The sequence below is a fragment of the Ambystoma mexicanum genome, chromosome 12, assembly GCF_040938575.1.
Source record: "Ambystoma mexicanum isolate Mex_15411 chromosome 12, UKY_AmexF1_1, whole genome shotgun sequence".
Taxonomy (NCBI): domain Eukaryota; kingdom Metazoa; phylum Chordata; class Amphibia; order Caudata; family Ambystomatidae; genus Ambystoma; species Ambystoma mexicanum.
Genome location: NC_090936.1, coordinates 440,558,984 through 440,577,089, shown reverse-complemented (window position 1 = coordinate 440,577,089; position 18,106 = coordinate 440,558,984). Strand labels below are relative to the sequence as shown.

At 48.4% G+C, this 18,106-nt stretch overlaps 1 protein-coding gene across 6 annotated transcripts in view; it reads left to right on the top strand.

Annotated features, from left to right (window-relative positions):
• Window positions 1-18,106, top strand: part of CACNA2D4 (calcium voltage-gated channel auxiliary subunit alpha2delta 4) — a 1,390,363-nt gene that overhangs the window by 1,152,611 nt on the left and 219,646 nt on the right. For all 6 annotated transcript variants that reach the window (XM_069628636.1, XM_069628639.1, XM_069628635.1 and 3 more), the window contains one exon: window positions 690-751. In XM_069628636.1, the coding sequence (XP_069484737.1) occupies window positions 690-751 (62 nt within the window). The remainder of the gene's footprint in view (window positions 1-689; window positions 752-18,106) is intronic.

The window sequence follows — 18,106 nt, the reverse complement described above, 5'->3', positions numbered from 1 at the left end:
GTCTGCCTTTAGCCACTTGCTTTATAAGCAGTATGCACGCCCTTCACTGAAGTCCTGTTAAAAACAGGCATTAGCAAAGCCAAAATGTTCAGCTTGCGTATAGTTATTAGATAAGCACTTGCCAGGCACTGCTATCATATGCCAAGGTATGTTCACCATTTTCAAGAGACTACCATTAATGGTGAGTCACGGAAATGCCTGGCAAATACCTATCCAGATCAAAAATGTTGCCATTGCCGATGCTTGTTTATAATAGCGTTTAAATACCAGTGCTTAGCCCAATTGTAAAAGCGCTCACGTTCATCATAAAAAGGAACTGAGGCACACAGAGAAAAAACATGTGTGGACAGGATCACATAATTTGGTCAAGTGGAGCAGCTGCACTTTATCATTAAATTCTGCAATCATCAGATTGTACGCAAGGGTCCCACATCCCCTTGTGACTAATCATCGGCGGTCAGAAGGAAGCGCTTCACTTTTATATTGCTCCGATCACCTCACATGCCACCCACGCACGCACGCACACACACACACACAGACACAGAAACTCTGCGGCGCCCGAGAACGGAGGTGTTACTGACTCACGTCTCAGTTTCTCGTTAACACCCAGACGCTGGGGGAGATTTCTGTGATTGTTTTACCTCAGATGCACGTGACTAATTGAGCTGTTTTCACCCCTTTCTCCACAGCTGTGGGAGTGCAAATTAAGCTTGAACTTCTGCGTCGAAAATTCTGGACAGCGACGAAACAGGTAGGGGATGATGATTTATAATGACACCTGCGAAGAGCAGGTGACTGAGCAACTGCATCACTGAATGAGATAAATATGAATGAATGAGAGAGATACAAATAAATGGGAGCAAAATAAGAATGAATAGATGATGCACGAATGAGTTAGTGTATGAATGCAAAAATGAACGTATTGAGAATGAACGAGGAAGCGAAATAATGATGGATGAATGTGAGAAAGAAGTAATACATAATCAAAAATAATGGGACTCATTACGAGTTTGATGCTAATTCCATGATTACTGTTACCGCCACTTGGTCCAGCCGATTTACTGCCAGATTACATGTGCCGATAAAGGGGTTTGAATCCCTATTTCTGGATTCTATAGGACTCCATGGGAATGTTGGCAGTTTTACCATCAGCGGTAAATCCTACACTTCATTTCCAACTTAGAAATCAGTCTCGCAATAAAATTGTAATTCTACTACCGCCAACAAAAATAGTGGTAATGTAATTATTGCTGAAAATTCACTGCACCACCCAACTCATAAATGAAGTAAAAATGAATTATTGAAACAAATAATGAATGAGCATGAGAGAATGAATGAATTCAAAAGAATAAGTGAATGAGAATGAGGGACAACAAATGAATGACCAAAAGCGGAATAAAGAATGTGTGGAAAAATGAAATACTGACTGAACGGAAAATGGACTGGGAATGGTTGGGAGAGTGAATCGGTGAAAGAGGGTGAATGAACAAAGGAATGCATCAGAGAGAGAAACACAAAAAGAATGAGTTGGGCGAGAGAGTGAATCGAAAAAAGAATGAGTGTTTAAATTAATAAAAAAAAGAATTAACGAGAAAATACAAATAAATGAAAGATGGTAAACTGAATGCATGCGAGTAGAAAACAATGCATGTGGGAGAGAACACAATAACTAAGAAAGAAAGATGCAATGAGAAGAATGAACATATGGATGAACAATGACAGCTTATAAGAATGAATGAATGAGTAACATGGCGATAGTCATAAAGACATTCACGAATCGAGGAGAAAGAAACTATCTAAAGAGAAGGAATGACTATCAGATGCTAACCCATAGAGGGGCCTGGGGTGTCTAAGAGGAACAGTCACACCAGGTGTTCGGGGTCATTTCTGCTATGGAAGTAACTCTAATTTAGACCCGCGCGGGAGGGATCCTCATAAAAACGAACACAACTGATGAAAGTGCAAAGGATGCACTCGTTTTAATTTGCGCTTTAGAAGTGTGCATGTGTCACTTTCTGCTCAAAGGTGACCTTTGCTTTTCGGGCGGGGTTAGAGAGCACGGCAGAAGATGTGCTGGCCCAGCCCTCTTGCACACACACGATGGCCGGGAGCGCGCTCCTCCGGACACTGAAGTACTGCCTGATCCCAGCACCACAGTGGCAAGCCCTCAAAGGTCCTGTCGCTTTGACATGCTTAAAAAAAGAAAAAAAGTTTCTATCCCTTTTATAGGAATAGAAATGCAAATGGAACCGCGGTGGTTCATGCTTGTGCTGTTCCACTTTCAGAAAATGCACGTCAGGGGTAGGAATGAGCGTGTGACGCAATGGGAATGCCCTTGTGTCTGCAGGGGAATATCTTTGTTTTCTGGGCACTTTAAAGCACATCAGGGTTTTGAATATTAAATGGCTTTAAGATGTAGAGAAACACCAGTTGCAAATGGGGAAACAGGAGGCATTTAAATGCGGGCTTCTCTGAGCTGCACATTCAAATACCCTTTCAGAATAGTGTGCATCTTTTTTGGTACAAAATATGAGATGCACTAGCGCCTCTCATCCTTTGCACCAAACAAAAGTTTTGTGAATTTGGCCTGATGTATCCAAATTTAATTTGCATAAATACACCCACCCCTATTCCCACATGCGTACAACCTCCTTTTCAACTCCCCTGTCTCTTTCCATTTGTTTGTTCATTACTAGCCTACCCCCGCTTCTCTTAGCCTACCCCCGCATCTCTTAGCCTATCCCCTGCTTCTCTTAGCCTATCCCCTGCTTCTCTTAGCCTATTCCCGCTTCTCTTAGCCACCACGGCTTCTCTTAGCTTATCCCCTGCTTCTCTTAGCCTATCCCCGCTCCTCTTAGCCTATCCCCTGCTTCTCTTAGCCTATCCCCGCTTCTCTTAGCCTACCCCGCTTCTCTTAGCCTATCCCTGCTTCTCTTATCCTACCCCCGCTTCTCTTAGCCTACCCCCGCTCCTCTTAGCCTATCCCCTGCTTCTCTTAGCCTATCCCCGCTTCTCTTAGCCTACCCCGCTTCTCTTAGCCTATCCCTGCTTCTCTTATCCTACCCCCGCTTCACTTAGCCTATCCCCTGCTTCTCTTAGCCTATCCCGCTTCTCTTAGCCTATCCCTGCTTCTCTTAGCCCATCCCTGCTTGTCTTAGCCTATCCCCACTTCTTTTAGCCTATCCCCTGCTTCTCTTAGCCTATCACTCTTCTCTTAGCCTACCCCGCCTATCCCCGCTTCTCTTAGCTTACCCCACCTTCTCTTAGCCTATCCCTGCTTCTACTAGCCTACCCCCGATTCTCTTAGCCTATACCCACTTCTCTTGGCCTACCACCGCTTCTCTTGGCCTATCCCCGCTTCTCTTAGCCTATCCCTGCTTCTATTAGCCTATCCATGCTTCGCTTAGCCTATCACCTGCTTCTCTTAGCCTACCCCCGCCTCTCTTAGCCTATCCCTGCTTCTCTTAGCCTACTGCTGCTTCTCTTAGCCTATCCCCTGCGTCTCTTAGCCTATCCCTGCTTCGCTTAGCCTACCACCTGCTTCTTTTAGCCTATCCCCGCTTCTCTTAGCCTATGCCTGATTCTCTTAGCCTACCCCGCATCTCTTAGCCTATCCCCTGCTTCTCTTAGCCTATCCCCTGCTTCTCTTAGCCTATCCCCGCTTCTCTTAGCCACCACGGCTTCTCTTAGCCTATCCCCTGCTTCGCTTAGCCTATCCTCGCTCCTCTTAGCCTATCCCCTGCTTCTCTTAGCCTATCCCCGCTTCTCTTAGCCTACCCCGCTTCTCTTAGCCTATCCCTGCTTCTCTTATCCTACCCCCGCTTCTCTTAGCCTACCCCTGCTCCTCTTAGCCTATCCCCCGCTTCTCTTAGCCTATCCCCGCTTCTCTTAGTCTACCCCGATTCTCTTAGCCTATCCCTGCTTCTCTTATCCTACCCCCACTTCTCTTAGCCTACCCCCGCTTCGCTTAGCCTATCCCCTGCTTCTCTTAGCCTATCCTGCTTCTCTTAGCCTATCCCTGCTTCTCTTAGCCCATCCCTGCTTGTCTTAGCCTATCCCCACTTCTTTTAGCCTATCCTCTGCTTCTCTTAGCCTATCACTCTTCTCTTAGCCTACCCCGCCTATCCCCGCTTCTCTTAGCTTACCCCACCTTCTCTTAGCCTATCCCTGCTTCTACTAGCCTACCCCCGATTCTCTTAGCCTATTCCCACTTCTCTTGGCCTACCACTGCTTCTCTTGGCCTATCCCCGCTTCTCTCAGCCTATCCCTGCTTCTATTAGCCTATCCATGCTTCGCTTAGCCTATCACCTGCTTCTTTTAGCCTATCCCCGCTTCTCTTAGCCTATGCCTGATTCTCTTAGCCTATCTCCGCTTCTTTTAGCCTATCCCCGCTTCTCTTAGCCTATCCCTGCTTCTCGTAGCCTACCACCTGCTTCTCTGAGTCTATCCCGCTTCTCTTAGCCTATCCCCGCTTCTCTTAGCCTATGCCTGCTTCTCTTTGCCTATCCCGCTTCTCTTAGCCTATCCCCGCTTCTCTTAGCCTATGCCTGCTTCTCTTTGCCTATCCCTGCTTCTCTTAGCCTATCCCCGCTTCTCTTAGCCTATGCCTGCTTCTCTTAACCTATCCCCGCTTCTCTTAGCCTATCCCTGCTTCTCTTAGCCTATCCCTGCTTCTCTTAGCCCACCACCTGCTTCTCTTAGCCTATACCTGCTTCGCTTAGCCTACCCCCTCTTCTCTTAGCCCATCCCTGCTTCTCTTAGCCTATACCTGCTTCGCTTAGCATTCCCCCACTTCTCTTAGCCTACCCCCACTTCTCTTCGCCTACTCCTGCTTCTCTTAGCCTATACCTGCTTCGCTTAGCCTAACCCCGCTTCTCTTAGCCTATCCCTGCTTCTCTTAGCCTACCACCTGCTTCTCTTAGCCTACCACCTGCTTCTCTTGGCCTATCCCGCTTCTCTTAGCCTATCCCTGCTTCTCTTAGCCTACTGCTGCTTCTCTTAGCCTATCCCCTGCTTCTCTTAGCCTATCCCTGCTTCGCTTAGCCTACCACCTGCTTCTTTTAGCCTATCCCCGCTTCTCTTAGCCTATGCCTGATTCTCTTAGCCTATCTCCGCTTCTTTTAGCCTACCCCCGCTTCTCTTAGCCTATCCCTGCTTCTCTTAGCCTACCACCTGATTCTCTTAGCCTATCCCGCTTCTCTTAGCCTATCCCCGCTTCTCTTAGCCTATGCCTGCTTCTCTTTGCCTATCCCTGCTTCTCTTAGCCTATCCCTGCTTCTCTTAGCCTACCACCTGCTTCTCTTAGCCTATCCCCGCTTCTCTTAGCCTATGCCTGCTTCTCTTGACCTATCCCCGCTTCTCTTAGCCTATCCCTGCTTCTCTTAGCCTACCCCCACTTCTCTTAGCCTACCCCTGCTTCTCTTAACTTACCCCCACTTCTCTTAACCTACCCCCACTCTTCTTACCCCACGCCCACTTCTCTTCGCCTATCCCCGCTTCTCTTAGCCTATACCTAGCCTATCCCTGCTTCTCTTAGCCTACTGCTGCTTCTCTTAGCCTATCCCCTGCTTCTCTTAGCCTATCCCTGCTTCGCTTAGCCTACCACCTGCTTCTTTTAGCCTATCCCCGCTTCTCTTAGCCTATGCCTGATTCTCTTAGCCTACCCCGCATCTCTTAGCCTATCCCCTGCTTCTCTTAGCCTATCCCCTGCTTCTCTTAGCCTATCCCCGCTTCTCTTAGCCACCACGGCTTCTCTTAGCCTATCCCCTGCTTCTCTTTGCCTATCCCCGCTCCTCTTAGCCTATCCCCTGCTTCTCTTAGCCTATCCCCGCTTCTCTTAGCCTACCCCGCTTCTCTTAGCCTATCCCTGCTTCTCTTATCCTATCCCCGCTTCTCTTAGCCTACCCCCGCTCCTCTTAGCCTATCCCCTGCTTCTCTTAGCCTATCCCCGCTTCTCTTAGTCTACCCCGATTCTCTTAGCCTATCCCTGCTTCTCTTATCCTACCCCCGCTTCTCTTAGCCTACCCCGCTTCGCTTAGCCTATCCCCTGCTTCTCTTAGCCTATCCCGCTTCTCTTAGCCTATCCCTACTTCTCTTAGCCCATCCCTGCTTGTTTTAGCCTATCCCCACTTCTTTTAACCTATCCCCTGCTTCTCTTAGCCTATCACTCTTCTCTTAGCCTACCCCGCCTATCCCCGCTTCTCTTAGCTTACCCCCCCTTCTCTTAGCCTATCCCTGCTTCTGCTAGCCTACCCCCGATTCTCTTAGCCTATCCCCACTTCTCTTGGCCTAGCACCACTTCTCTTGGCCTATCCCCGCTTCTCTTAGCCTATCCCTGCTTCTATTAACCTATCCATGCTTCGCTTAGCCTATCACCTGCTTCTCTTAGCCTACCCCCGCCTCTCTTAGCCTATCCCTGCTTCTCTTAGCCTACTGCTGCTTCTCTTAGCCTATCCCCTGCTTCTCTTAGCCTATCCCTGCTTCGCTTAGCCTACCACCTGCTTCTTTTAGCCTATCCCCGCTTCTCTTAGCCTATCCCTGCTTCTCTTAGCCTACCACCTGCTTCTCTTAGCCTATCCCGCTTCTCTTAGCCTATCCCCGCTTCTCTTAGCCTATGCCTGCTTCGCTTAGCATTCCCCCACTTCTCTTAGCCTACCCCCACTTCTCTTCGCCTACTCCTGCTTCTCTTAGCCTATACCTGCTTCGCTTAGCCTACCACCTGCTTCTCTTAGCCTACCACCTGCTTCTCTTGGCCTATCCCGCTTCTCTTAGCCTATCCCTGCTTCTCTTAGCCTACTGCTGCTTCTCTTAGCCTATCCCCTGCTTCTCTTAGCCTATCCCTGCTTCGCTTAGCCTACCACCAGCTTCTTTTAGCCTATCCCCGCTTCTCTTAGCCTATGCCTGAATCTCTTAGCCTATCTCCGCTTCTTTTAGCCTATCCCCGCTTCTCTTAGCATATCCCTGCTTCTCTTAGCCTACCACCTGCTTCTCTTAGCCTATCCCTCTTCTCTTAGCCTATCCCCGCTTCTCTTAGCCTATGCCTGCTTCTCTTTGCCTATCCCTGCTTCTCTTAGCCTATCCCTGCTTCTCTTAGCCTACCACCTGCTTCTCTTAGCCTATCCCCGCTTCTATTAGCCTATCCCTGCTTCTCTTAGCCTACCCCCACTTCTCTTAGCCTACCCCTGCTTCTCTTAACCTACCCCCACTTCTCTTAACCTACCCCCACTCTTCTTACCCCACGCCCACTTCTCTTCGCCTATCCCCGCTTCTTTTAGCCTATACCTGCTTCGCTTAGCCTACCCCCTCTTCTCTTAGCCTATCCCTGCTTCTCTTAGCCTATACCTGCTTCGCTTAGCATTCCCCCGCTTCTCTTAGCCTACCCCCACTTCTCTTCGACTACTCCTGCTTCTCTTAGCCTATACCTGCTTCGCTTAGCCTAACCCTGCTTCTCTTAGCCTATCCCTGCTTCTCTTAGCCTACCACCTGCTTCTCTTAGCCTACCACCTGCTTCTCTTGGCCTATCCCCGCTTCTCTTAGCCTATCCCTGCTTCTCTTAGCCCACCCCCACTTCTCTTAGCCCACCCCTGCCTCTCTTAGCCTACCTCCACTTCTCTTATCCTACCCCTACTGCTCTTAGCCTACCCCCACTTCTCTTTGCCTACCCCCACTTCTCTTTGCCTACCCCGCTTCTCTTAGCCTACCACCTGCTTCTCTTGGCCTACCCCCACTTCTCTTCGCCTACCCCTGCTTCTCTTAGCCTATACCTGCTTCGCTTAGCCTACCCCCACTTCTCTTAGCCTATCCCCGCTTCTCTTAGCTTACCCTCGCTTCTCTTAGCCTATCCCTGCTTCTCTTAGCCTACTGCTGCTTCTCTTAGCCTATGTACACTTCTCTTAGCCTATCCCCGCTTCTCTTAGCCTACCGCTGCTTCTCTTAGCCTACCACCTGCTTCTCTTGGCCTACCCCCACTTCTCTTCGCCTACCCCTGCTTCTCTTAGCCTATACCTGCTTCGCTTAGCCTACCCCCACTTCTCTTAGCCTATCCCCGCTTCTCTTAGCTTACCCTCGCTTCTCTTAGCCTATCCCTGCTTCTCTTAGCCTACTGCTGCTTCTCTTAGCCTATGTACACTTCTCTTAGCCTATCCCCGCTTCTCTTAGCCTACCGCTGCTTCTCTTAGCCTATCCCCGCTTCTCTTAGCCTATCCCTGCTTTTCGTAACCTACCGCTGCTTCTCTTAGCCTATCCCCGCTTCTCTTAGCCTATGTACGCTTCTCTTAACCTATCCCCGCTTCTCTTAGCCTACTCCCACTTCTCTTAGCCTATCCCCGCTTCTCTTAGCCTGTCCCAGCTTCTCTTAGCCTACTACGGCCTCTCTTATTCTGGTACTCTTTTCCCATGTCCTTGCATCCGCTGACCACGGTCTGGCTCATCCCAGGCTTGGGGCACAATACACCACTATCCAGGCACGCGCCAGGGCTGTACGGCCACGATGGCTGTGATGGGCACAGAATAAAAGCGCTTAACCATGACATGAAATGACATGGTATCAGGTTGGCTCCCGGGGGAAGAAGTAGGAACCCCCCACTCCGTGTGCCAGGAAGCCTGTGCCCCAAGCCTGCACAATGCTGGTGGCAGGAGCTGTGAAATGTGGGCAAGAAGCGAGAGTGGGAGTGGGAGTGCGCCCAGAATGAGACTGGCATCTGCATGGCGGGCGCGTTTCTAAGGAAAGCAAACCATTCCCCCACAGAGCCCTGTGTACGGCTTCTCGCGGGGGCTGCTGGGAGTGCCAGTGCTCCGGAAATGATTAGGCAGAAAACAATAATGGTAATAGCAGTGACAGTAGCATTAACGATTCTACCAGCGATACCAATGCAAGCATACATAGTGCTAATTATTATAATCCTAATAGTAAGGGTAATCTCATTAAAAGAAATACTAATCACATTGATATTAATAACAATCATAATATCAATGATATCACAAGTAGGAATAGTAGCAGGACTACTACGAAGATAGTGATAATTAATAACAGGAATATAAATCATAATCGTGATAAATCATTAAAGTGTAAATGGCTTCCCCTGGCGCTCTTGTTCCAGCCAGAGGTCCTTTATTCTCTCTTTTTAGACTATGTTGGTTTTATTGTCATTTGTCTCGTAGCATTTCTCATTTGCTGGACCTTTTTCCTGGACCGTACTTCGAGTTTATTACTGTTTGATTTTTCTCACAGTTTTCCATTGTCGTTCCTCTTTTTTTCTGTTCTGTTCAGTTGTGTAACCTGCCTTGATATCAACTATTCTGCCAGTTCTGTAATTATGTGCAGTGCTTTGCTGTAAAGCGCTACAGAAGCAACAAGAAATACGCTGATCTAACAGTTACCGTTTCTGCTTTCATCCATGCTGCCATCTAGTGGTAATCATGTGTGGTTGCAGCCATTTTCCGCAGACATCCTAAATCGTGTATAGATCAGTTTGGATAGATGGTGATATGGCTGAATGTATTGTGCCAGTGCTAGCACAGAGAGTGAAAGTCAGCTCCCTGAAAAAAATACCCAGTGTCACCTAAACACTTCATTAACGTGAGGATTATCTTTTGAAGTGCTCTCATCCGAACTAACTTTTTCCCAACAATTCAAAGCCATTAGCTGATATGGAGACATTGGGCCTCATTCTAACGTTGCCGGTCCGGAGACAACAGTGCCAGTAAGCTTACCAGCACCATAGTTTACGGACTGGCAAAGTACAAGTCTGCCGGGGCGGGTCCCCCCCCCCGCCAGACCGGCACCCACCCACAGAGTTTCACTTAAGCACCGGTACCGTTATTAATGGTGCCAGTGTTTCCGTGGTCCCCATTCCAATGGGAACGGGGAACAACATATTCCTGCGCCTGACTTTCCGGCCACTGGGGTTGTAATTCCCCGGTGCAACGGGCAAGTCAAGCGCCGGTAACTGTTTACGGATCCGAGGGCTACCTGCCGTCTTTACCGGCACGGTTACCGCTGGACCCGTAATGAGGCCCATTGATGGAACTATGGTCACGTAATGCCCTCCTTAGGTTCAATACTGGAGCACCAGAATCTATTTGCATGTTACCACTTAATTTGAATTTCAAACCTATTATGATGACAGACAGTGACATACAAGTAACTGATCAGTTGTCATCCAAGAACAAAATGAAATATTACAAGTGCAGAAAGCAAACACATAAGAACTGCAATCAATGAAAGTGAGCTGTGAGGTGACAGATAGAGAAAAACCCATTCAGCACCTGAATGTTTCACAGGTCCGCAACAAACACACCTCCATTAACTTGGAATAGGGAAGGGCCAGTACATAAACAATGGAGAAGAGGGGGTTAACAAACAAGATCTGCCATCCCACTTGCTTTGGAATAGCAGCCAGAGAATGTGATATTTTTCCAAGTGAACGAAGCTAAATATCAGCACACTCGTTCCCTGTCTAGACACTGTGGCCCAGGAAGCCTGGGGCACAAAAGGATGCGCACAAAAGCATGGTGTGCTGTGGAGTCAGCCAGAGCCCACAGCAGGTAAGTGGAGTGGAGGCAGGAGTGGGTTGAGGCGGTCGGAGGGAGACAAAAGCCAAAGCTGCGGAATACAGCCTTTTGTTCTGGAATCCGCAGGTTAGCTTTTCGGAAGATCACCTCCAAAGGACCTCACAGCATTCGTGAAGCAGAAGACCAGGCCCAAGATAGGTGCCCTGTACTCCTCCACACCCCGCAAATGTGACTCCTTCCCAAGGAAGCACCCAAGCTGGAGGGACTTCTCAGGTCTTAAGAGCAGCAAGATCATGAGGCTGCTCCAGCTACCGGCACCAGGGCGAGGGGTCGCAAAAGCCTACCAGTGCTAGTGGTGAGGGGCCACAAGGCTCTATCACCGGGTCCCAACCTGCGGGGCTATGCCCTAACACTGGACTCATGTATGAGGGAGCACCTGTATGCAGCACTACCTGCAGCACAGCCGAGGGCACTCCGCCTAACAGGCCTCGACCTGAGGTGCAGGGAAGGCCACAACCACCACCTCTCAGCATCCTGATGGAAGCCGGTCCCAGCTCAGGAAGTACACGATGTAGGCACGTGGCACAGAGCAAAACAAAATGGCCACCAGGCCAGTCAAAAGGGTGGCTCACCTGACGCCTTTTCCCTTCGGAGACCAGGCAGAGGAATGAGCTCCCAGATGGTATTAGTCAACTCCTGTTACTTGGTCCACATCCTAACCATTCACTTCGCAGGGCAGATACACTTCGCCCTATACAACGAGACAGGGCATGCCCAGCACACAGCAGCCTCAAGGCCTGACCGCTATGCCTATACCATCAGGCACCCCTCTGGCCTGTGAAGACAGGTTCTTCGTGAAGTTCCTTGTACTCATGAGATCATCACAGATGGGTACCATCCTCAGGGACATGATCAGGGACATACTCGCTCCTGTACAGCCACAAGCACCCACGGCCACACCGCGCCTGGGTCCAGCTCAGCCACTTGCTCCCATGCCTGTACCAGTCACGGCAGCCCGAGCTCCCATGCCTGTACCAGTCACAGCAGCCCCGGCTCTCCCACCGCAGCAACCTCCAGCACTGATACTCAACACGCCACAGCTGCCTGCGCCCAGCACTCCTCCTACGTTTGAACTTGCACAATTCAGGAACGTTTTGATTCATACAGTGATGGATGCAAGCTGCTGCTTTGCCTGCTGTTGAGTTTATGTTGGCCCTGACGAAAGTGTGGCCCTGAATTTGATGGTGGCCTGCCGAACCTCAAGCTGGCATTTTTTTCCACACCAATTGCTATATTGAGGCATGAGTTGGGTTTGATATCCCTCCACGCAAATTACAAATGGAAAATGTGCATGTTATATCGGAAATGCTTGGCCGAAAGAACAGACAGTGGACATCTGTCTATCCTATCTAATTATGTTAAAAATTTCAAAGATTAATTTATTAATATTTGGAAAGTGAAGGTACGAGAATCCATGCACGATGCAGATATAACAAAGGAACTATTGCTTGACAATCCTGTAAGAGCCAAGGTTGAATTGTGGCAAAGAGACTGGATTAAAAATAGAGAGCAATGCCTCAGGTACACAGAATTCCAAAGCAATCCTTTTGCTACTAAACGTTATGGAGAAATGGAACCATATCTTAGAAAATGACCCAGTCCTCTTCATCGTACTGGATTAATGCGCCTTCGACTTAACCTATGTCATACTAGAGATGTTACGGCAAGATGGTATCCGCTAGAACAAATAAACAACATGTGTCAATTTTGTCGGAACACGGATGAATCAGTCAAACATATAATGGTAGAGTGTCAGAGTCTAATGTCATTGAGAATTAAATATTTGAAGACTATGATAGCACTGACCAGCAGATGCTTTGGGAGAGCATTTTCCACACTAGATCCAAATCTCTGGGTTATGCAACTGGAAACTATCCACATGAACTCAAACTGGAAAGTGAAGAGCTAGAGTAATCAAACTGAATCAAGAAGAAGTGAAAATGGAACAATTGATTAAAATAATGTTCACTGTGCTGATTTTACAGTTTCATCGTGCAAAATTTTATTTCATGACATTGCTGTTTCAGTAGGCAACTCTTAAAAAATTTAGGAATTGTCTTTTTTTTCTTCATTTTCTCATAAATTAATGTGACACACATGTTGTATTCCTTATTTGATATTTTAAAACTGTATAAAATGTGATTGTTAAAATGTATCTTAAATATTTTTGTATAATGTTGAAAGGTTGACTGTTTCAGCCGAATCAATAAAAAATAAAATAACAAAAACAAGTCTTTTGATAGTTCGCAGCACGAGTGGAAATCTACTGTGTTTCAAGGTGAAGCACTTGTTGTGGCTCAAGTTGTAAACCGTTTAGGTGTTTACTTGTTCTTCTGTTTGCTATTTGAATTGTTTAAATCGGTGGAATGCGTGGTCGTGGTGTGTGCATGACCGCATTTAATCCCTTTTGTTTGGCCTTCCTTGGCCGCACAGCACAGGTCGAGTTCTGGTATCCTAATTCTTCCTTTTTTTTTCTTCCCTGTTCGATAGGACTTTGCACTGTTTCGCTTGATGATCGAATGTGAATATTTTGTGCGGTTATGCATGATGACCTTTTTTAATATATTTGATTAATTAACATTCAACAGTAAAACATATTTGATTATGAGATTTCTTATCAGTTTATTTTGTTTTGTAAAGCTTGTCCGTTAAATCTTTAAGTGCAGGACCCTTGCTTCAGATATGATGCACTGTGATTTCACTAACTTGGGTCCTTAAATTGACTTGTGTTTGGCCTCTATTGTGTAGGTTTGCAGGCTTTAAGGCAACATACTTTGGAGGGTGTTCAAAAGGTCTTGAACCTTTAGACATCACACTTTGGAGGGCCTTGAATATGTCTTGCAGGCTTTAAGACATCATACTTTGGAGGGCCTTTGATAGTTATTGCAGGCTTTAAGATGTCCTCCTTTGCAAGGCTCTAGCTGTTTAATCATGGTGTAAAGATTAATTGTATTAATTTAGGCGTTGCTATAGGCTATAGGCACATTTATGAACTCTGCACAGGATTTTGAAAACTGCTCCCACAGTCACTGGCAACCAATGTCTTGCTTCCCTTCTACCAAAAGTATGATTTCATGTTTCCAAGACAGCATCTAAAGCATACTTGGACTTTCTTTGGTACTCACAAATAAAGTGCATTACATTAGTCAATGCAGGCCTCTACCACATCCTCAGCAGCCAATGAGGGTTGGTTGAGAAGGATCAAAGGAAGAATTCTCTGAGTGTCTGCAGATTAGGAAAAGGTTAAAGAAAGCTCAGCATCAAAGGTGGCCCAGCCTCTTCATTTTTCTTCTCAGAAGGATGATGGATTCATGAAAAATGGGGGCAAAGCATAGGCAGTAGCTTCTCATATTTGTCAGGCTCTGTATGCGCCGGCATCACTTTCGACTATTTCATTCAAAGAAAAGGAAGTCTCTTCCCCATGGCCTAACCCTGCTATTGGATGTTACCACCCTGATTAAGAGTATGCCCTCTGGAATTAGTATCCTGACGTTGAAATTGGCTGGGGCTGAAAAAAGAAAGATCATCAAGAGAACATGGCTAGATTTCAGAGGTACACAGGATGAGGAGGAAGCGGGAGAAAAGTCAGGCATAACAATAGAGCACATTACAGGAACTTCTATTCTGTTATTGGATGAATTAAATACTCTTCTAGACCCATTTTACAGGAAGATGCCACAGGCAATGTTCTTTTTGATGGTGTGTGTTTGAGTCTATTCCTTGGTTTGTCCTCCCCATATTTCTGTATTTATATAGCTGTTTTTAAATTTCAATTTTTAGCTCTTCATATAATTGTTTGTATGAATGTACAGTGCTCCACTGCCTTAGGGATAGGAGCTTCATTAAATGTTCAAATAAAATAAATCTCCATCCATATTGGAAAAGGATGGATGAACAGGCATGCTGACATTCATCTCACAATAAGCAGATACCTTAATGTGCAACCACCAAAACCATATTCCTAATAGATACCTTCCACCACAGAATCTTCAAAATTCCCTCTTCCTAATAGATACCTTCCATGCATAGAATCTTACAAATTCCCTCTTCCTAATAGATACGTTCCTTCTGCAGAATCTTCAAAATTCCTTCTTCCTAATAAATACCTTCCTTCCACAGAATCTTCAAAATTCCATCTACCTAATTGATACCTTCCACCACAGAATCTTCAAAATTCCCTCTTGCTAATAGATACACTCCATACATAGGGCCTCATTACACGGTACGCAGTAAAAAACGGCATTTACCCGCATTGGCGCTATTAATGTGTCCGCCTAGTCAAGCTAATTGCGTAGCATTACGAGTACGCGGACACGAGCATAGCGCCATGCCGTTAATGACCCTACTGGCATGCCGTTAAAGACCCCAAAAAGCCCTTAGTGGCACCGACGAAAGCGCTGACAGCACTTCCGACCTCCAGAAGCACGCAAATAGCGGACACCGCTATTAGCGGTCACCGTTAAATAGCGGAACCGGAAATAGCGTCATCGCACAGGAACAGGAAAGAGCACGGCGACCATCTTTAAAAACACAATCCATTGCCATCCTCTGCCCCCTGGACCTGTTTCGACGAATGTGCCATCCCAAAGCCACGAGGATCCCCTCACCATGCCAAAGGCCATAAAAGAAACCACCGACCGCCAGCGTAAAGAGAAGATTACCAACAAGGAACTCATTATGCTGATTATGCTGACTGAAACACTAGCAGCAAACTCTGAAGTGGTATTTGCCAACGACATGCGGCGGGAGACCCTGATCCGTAAAAAGGCCATCTGGGCAGAGGTCGCCCTGAAAGTGAGTGCGGTGGGCACCACCACCCGCACCGTCCGGGAGTGCAGGAAGCGGTGGGACGATCTCCGCCTCCGGGTCCGCAGCATACTGTCTGCGAACCGCAACCTGGCCATGGCCACAGGAGGTGGCGCGGATTCACCATTTAAATTGAAGGAGTGGGAGGAGACCTGCGCCAGCACGATTGGTGTCGAATCAATAGAGGGAGTCGGGAGCATGGAGCATGGTGTGGCCACTACATCAGATGGAGGCAAGTGTACACATGAAACAATGCACTGTGAATGTTGAGGCACCCCCCAAATGTGAGGCCACATTCACCTCATGGATGTGGCCACATTCATACATGTACACAACCCTGCCCATGTGAGTGTCACACCCCAACACACACACATGCACGCATCACCACAGACAAGTGCCACACAGACCCATGCATGGAAGACCCACTCAACAGCCCCATCACCTGAATTCCCACCAATGCACAGAACAGCATGGTGAACTGAATCTGCATGAAGCACGTAGAACCATCACCAATTCCATCCCCCTCTTTGTCCCCCACAGGCTCACATACAGACAGTGAAGAACCTTCCACTGCAACTCAGGCCCCCCCTGCAAAGAAAAAAACCCAGGGCACAGGAGACAGGGGACATCCCCACCACAGGGAGGAGTGAGCCCCTGCAGAGGGGCAAACATTTCAAGATCGCCACTGTGCCAATACCGAAGTCCACACCAGCAACAATTGCCACGCCCACTGACGTGAACCCCCACCACAGGTCACACTCACGGAGGGGCCACACTCCACTGCCACAAGTTCCATTGGTGAGGCAGCTGCCACAGCGCCGCTGTCAGATGTGGAGGAGCCTATGGAGTTCAGCATGCAAATGAACCCCCCAAACCCTCCCAGGAAGCCCAGAAGCAACTCCGCGGCCAACACCAGGATCCTGTGTCCATGGCCAGTCTGGCGAGGAAAACACGGGAGGGAGCTAGAGCCCACCGGTGGCCTCACCTGATGACCGGGACGTAGATGTAGGCGCAGCAGCCACACCACGAGCTGGCCACAGTGGCCATGACCTGGCCACCATCAGGCAGCGCCAGGAGGACATCACAGTGCTGGTTGGACAGCATGTGGAAGAGGCTGTCCGTCTCAGGGGGGACATCACGGAGACTGCTAGGCAGTCGAGGGAGGCGATGGGAGCCTGTACCAACAGGCTGAGCGTTGAGATTGGCCAACTGAGGCAGGTCCTCACACGTATAGCGGACGCGATGGACCGCCAATTCCCACCACCACCACAGGGACAGTCAGCCTCCTCATCATCTGCGAGTTCAAGGCAGAGAAGCCCCCTCCGCCGCTCCATGCGCACCACTCGGCGCACATCATCCCAACCTCCAAATGGTGGTGGTGGCAATGGCAATTAGGGACGGCAGGGTCTAGCTGGCACGTGTGCAGCAGGACACCAACATTGTGCAAGGCACACATGGGGTTGTTGTGGGGGGAGGGGGGAAAGGGTGTTTTCGGGAGTGTTGTGGGGGGAGGGCGGAAAGGGTGTTTCGGGAGTGTTGTGGGGGGAGGGGGGAAAGGGTGTTTCGGGAGTGTTGTGGGGGGAGGGAGGAAAGGGGATTTCAGGAGTGTTGTGGGGGGAGAGGGGAAAGGGTGTTTAGGGAGTGTTGTGGGGGGAGGGGGAAAAAAGGGTGTTTCGGGAGTGTTGTGGAGGGAGGGGGGAAAGGGTGTTTCGGGAGTGTTGTGGGGGGACGAGTGTGGGAAAGGGTGGTGGGATAGTTGGGGACATGCACTTTATCATCTCATTATACATTAATACACTGGTGACTAGTCAAAACACAGGCTTGGACTTCGTCATTGTGTATGTGTACTTTATTGATGACAGGGTCCATTTTGCGCTTCCTCACAGACACCAGTGCACTAATACCCATATCCATCCTACAGAGTTAAATTGTGTCTCAGAATATTTGGTTGATCAGATGCTGTCGCACATTGCCTCCCCCCTGGGCATCGCCTCTTACATGAGCACCATCCCCGTCACCTCCTCCTCATCAGGTGGTTGAATTTCAAGGTCAGGGGGCAGTGGCACATTCCGTCTGATACACATATTGTGCAGCATGACACATGCCATGGTGATCTTGGCCACCTTCTCATGGCCGTACAGGAGAGCCCCACCCGACCTGCTTATGCACCCGAACCGTGTCTTCAAAAGGCCAAAAGTCTGCTCAATCACGACGCGGGTACGGGTATGTGCACGATTGTAATCCTCTTCGTGCCTGTTCTGTGGGTTCCGTACAGGGGTAAGGAGCCACCTCTTCAGGGGATAGCCAGCATCACCTGTATGGGGGGAAGAATGGGGACCTGTTACTGTTCACCTCAAGAGCGGCCTGTACATATCACACAAATCGACTTTGCATTGTGATTGAAATCCAAGATTACCAGCATGCATGCAGACGATCTGTGTGACTGCAATGTGCAAAGGTGAGCTCGACCCTGCAAGTGGACATGCCCGATTCATGCCTCCGACAGTAATTGACATGTCCTGGGTGAGGCCAAGTCCTAGGTGTGCCTGGGCCCAGGCAAAATTGGTACCACACTGCTAGTGTACTGCCATTCCGACGTCGATGTTGCCATGCTGTGAGGCATCACTTCAGTGGTGCTATAGGTGCGTGGTTCAATGCTATGGCTAGGGGTGATCCCTTTGCATGCATTCAAGGGCACATTGCTTTATTGATGTTGTGCTGCGCTAAT